A 2853-nucleotide genomic window follows, 5' to 3' on the forward strand; every position below is an offset into this window, starting at 1 on the left:
TCTCTACTGCCGGCATGACAGCCCCCCCCCCCCCCCCCCCCCAAAGAAATAATAATATAAGAAGAGTGAAAAAATAAATATACACTTTAAGACTTGGAGGTAAATGTATTAATAACAATTTACAATTTGAATGATTTAAAGTGACCTTGAAGTGATTTAAAGTGACCAGCGTAGCAGCTTGTAAACATGAGCAGAGTTCTTGAGTGTAAGGATTGTCCATAGAGCAGCATCTGCATTACAAAGGCAGTGGTATGTGGAGTGCAATAGAGTTAGGTAACGGTTTGTGTGGGTGTGGGTGTTGGGGGGGAGTGGGAGAGCCGGTAGTGAGTTCAAGAGTCTGATGGCTTGTGGGAAAAAGCTACTTCGCAGCCTGGAGGATTGGGCCCCAATGCTGCGATAGCGTCGGCCAGACGGGAGGAGAGAAAAGAGTGCGTGTGAGGGAGAGAGATGTTCCAGTGATCTTGGCAGCTGCTTTAACAATCCGTTGTAGCTGGATGAGATTGCCGAACCACACAGAGATGCAGCTGGTCAGAACACTCTCTATGGTGCTCCTGTAGAACACGGTGAGGATGGGAAGAGGAAGGCTGGCCCGCTTCAGGCGTCTCAGGAAGTGGAGGCGCTGCTAGGCTATTTTGGTGATGGAGGTGGTGTTGATGGTCTCGCTGCACCAGAACGCCAGCTGCTCAAACTCATCTCTGTACGCCGACTCGTCGTCGTTGCTGATGAGCGAACCTGATGATGTGGTTGGAGCTGTGTAGAGCAGTGCAGTGTCAGGACAGCGAACAACAGCGGGGTGAGAACACAGCCTCGAGGAGCTCCTGTTCTCAGTCTGATGGTGCTGGAGATGTTGTCGCCGATTCTGAAGAGCTGTCTCGGTTTTACTGACCTGCTGGGAGGCAGATGTTCAATCTTCAATCTTAAGCAGAATATCCAGTGATGAGCAGCTTCTTTGTACTTCCCGTTTCACTGTTGTTTCTTCTCCCAGCAGATGACTTTCTTATTTTGGAATCATATAGTATATGTGAGGAAACCTGCTGTAAACTGCAGTCTGTGCACTTAATACACAATGAAAATATATATTTTATGTTATTAGAATAAGATGTGTAAAAGGACTTTGATGTGTGTGAGTGACTTCTATTGTTATATCATACACTGATTAGTTTTCTCTGAAATCTAAACAGAAGAAACAAAGAGGTATTTACCCTCCGCCTCTTCCTATAACTGTACAAATATTATATTTTATTATAACTGTCTTGTTAAACAGAATTCAGATGGTGGCGACAGTCTCACCCTGGCGGTTCAGCTCCTTTCCCTCGTCCATCAGGTCAGAGGTCATTTCACTGTCTTCCATAAACTGCTGGAAGCCCAGAAGATCAAGGCAGCGGGTCCTTAAACTGAAGAGAACATTGATTACGACACAGAATCACAAACATAATTACATACAGTACTGTGCAAAGCTTTCATCAATCAACAAAATGCAGTGAATGAACAAAAGAGAAATCTAAATCACGTCGCATTTTGAAGGAACTCAGCTGGTCGGTTGTTCCAAAGATCTTGGAGAACTAACCACAGATTTTCTGTGGATACAGGCTTCCTCAACCCCTTCTGTCTCTTCATGTAATCCCAGACACATTCGATGATGTTAAGATCAGAGCTCTGTGGGGGCCGTACCATCACTTCCAGTACTTCTTGTTCTTCTTTACACTGAAGATAGTTCCTAATGACTTTGGCTGTGTGTTTGGGGTCGTTGTCCTGCTGTAGAATACATTTGGGGTTAATAAACAATCATTAATCATTCATGAACTGAATTGAATGGAATGAATTGAACTGGAGATTGCTATACATGCATTTATTTCCTCACGCTTGGACTACTGTAACTCACTGTTGATGTATCTAAGCAAAGGTTCTCTGGATCGTCTGCAGGTTGTGCAAAACGCTGCCGCTAGGGTTTTGACAAAATCTGTATTCACATGTGACACCGTTGCTATCTCAGCTACACTGGCTTCCTGTTGAATTCAGAGGCCATTTTAAGATCCTGGTCTTGACTTTTAGATCAGAGATGTTGGCACCAGCCTACATCTCTGATCTGCTACAGCCCTACGTCCCTAGACTGTGGAACTCTCTCCCCCAAACCTTAAGAATTGTGGATGGAGTAGTTGTTTTTAAAAAAAACTGCTTTTGGTTAATTTTGCCTGTTTTAAATTGTCTGTTTGATATTGTCTGTTTTACCTTTCTATGACTGGTTATCTTATGTGCAGCACTTTATGACTCTGTCTAGAAAGGCGCTATATATATACAGTATATATATAATTTTATTTACTTATTTATTTTTCTGAACGCATTCTATGTTTACAGCGTTGTTGCATACCTGCCTAAACCTTTGGCACACTACTGTATATGTAACCGCTGTGTTCCTGCATTGTGTTCCTGCGATGAAAGGTAAAAAGAATGAAAGACCTCCAAGTAATTAACTTGCCCGCTCCAGTTCCTCTCCTACAGGGAATTGTAGAAAAGGGGAGAGGCCAAAGGGGTACCCCAAATTTAAAGGGTTGCACCAAAAAGGTGTAACAGCAGGTGTGTTACACAGTGTGGGTATTTACAGAGGTGTGAGCAGTCTGCAGCTTGTTGTGGTGGGAGATGGCCGAGTCCATGTGGATCAAACAGGGGAGGAGTGAGACGACAGGACAGCCTGCAGGAGGAAAACACCACAAAGTCACAAAACCTCCATCAAGTTGACTCCTCCATTATCTCCGGGTCAACATCTGGGTCACATGATATGTTGTTTAATAACACGTTGACTCACTGCACAACTCTGTAGTTTGTGTGCTTTAAGAAAAATAAGAGGAGACTTTA

General features: G+C 43.7%; 1 protein-coding gene across 6 annotated transcripts; it reads right to left on the minus strand.

The window, feature by feature from the left end:
• Positions 1-688: 688 nt before the first annotated feature.
• On the minus strand, positions 689-2853 carry LOC134632145 (G-protein coupled receptor-associated protein LMBRD2B-like). 6 transcript variants are annotated; one of them, XR_010094463.1, is made up of 5 exons: positions 2601-2853; positions 1568-1755; positions 1291-1394; positions 887-992; positions 689-750 (listed from the first exon to the last, which is right to left on the minus strand). XR_010094463.1 is itself a non-coding variant. In XM_063480764.1 (5 exons), the coding sequence occupies exons 1-4, from the start codon at positions 2649-2651 to the stop codon at positions 905-907; spliced, it is 435 nt and encodes a 144-aa protein (XP_063336834.1). In that variant the 5' UTR covers positions 2652-2853; the 3' UTR covers positions 689-750; positions 887-904. The 6 variants fall into 6 exon arrangements, 5 of the variants coding, with proteins under 5 accessions (XP_063336834.1, XP_063336837.1, XP_063336836.1 ...); XM_063480764.1 differs by having other exon boundaries at positions 887-996; XM_063480767.1 differs by lacking the exon at positions 887-992 and having other exon boundaries at positions 698-886.

Source organism: Pelmatolapia mariae, linkage group LG7, assembly GCF_036321145.2.
Source record: "Pelmatolapia mariae isolate MD_Pm_ZW linkage group LG7, Pm_UMD_F_2, whole genome shotgun sequence".
NCBI classification, from domain to species: Eukaryota; Metazoa; Chordata; class Actinopteri; order Cichliformes; family Cichlidae; genus Pelmatolapia; species Pelmatolapia mariae.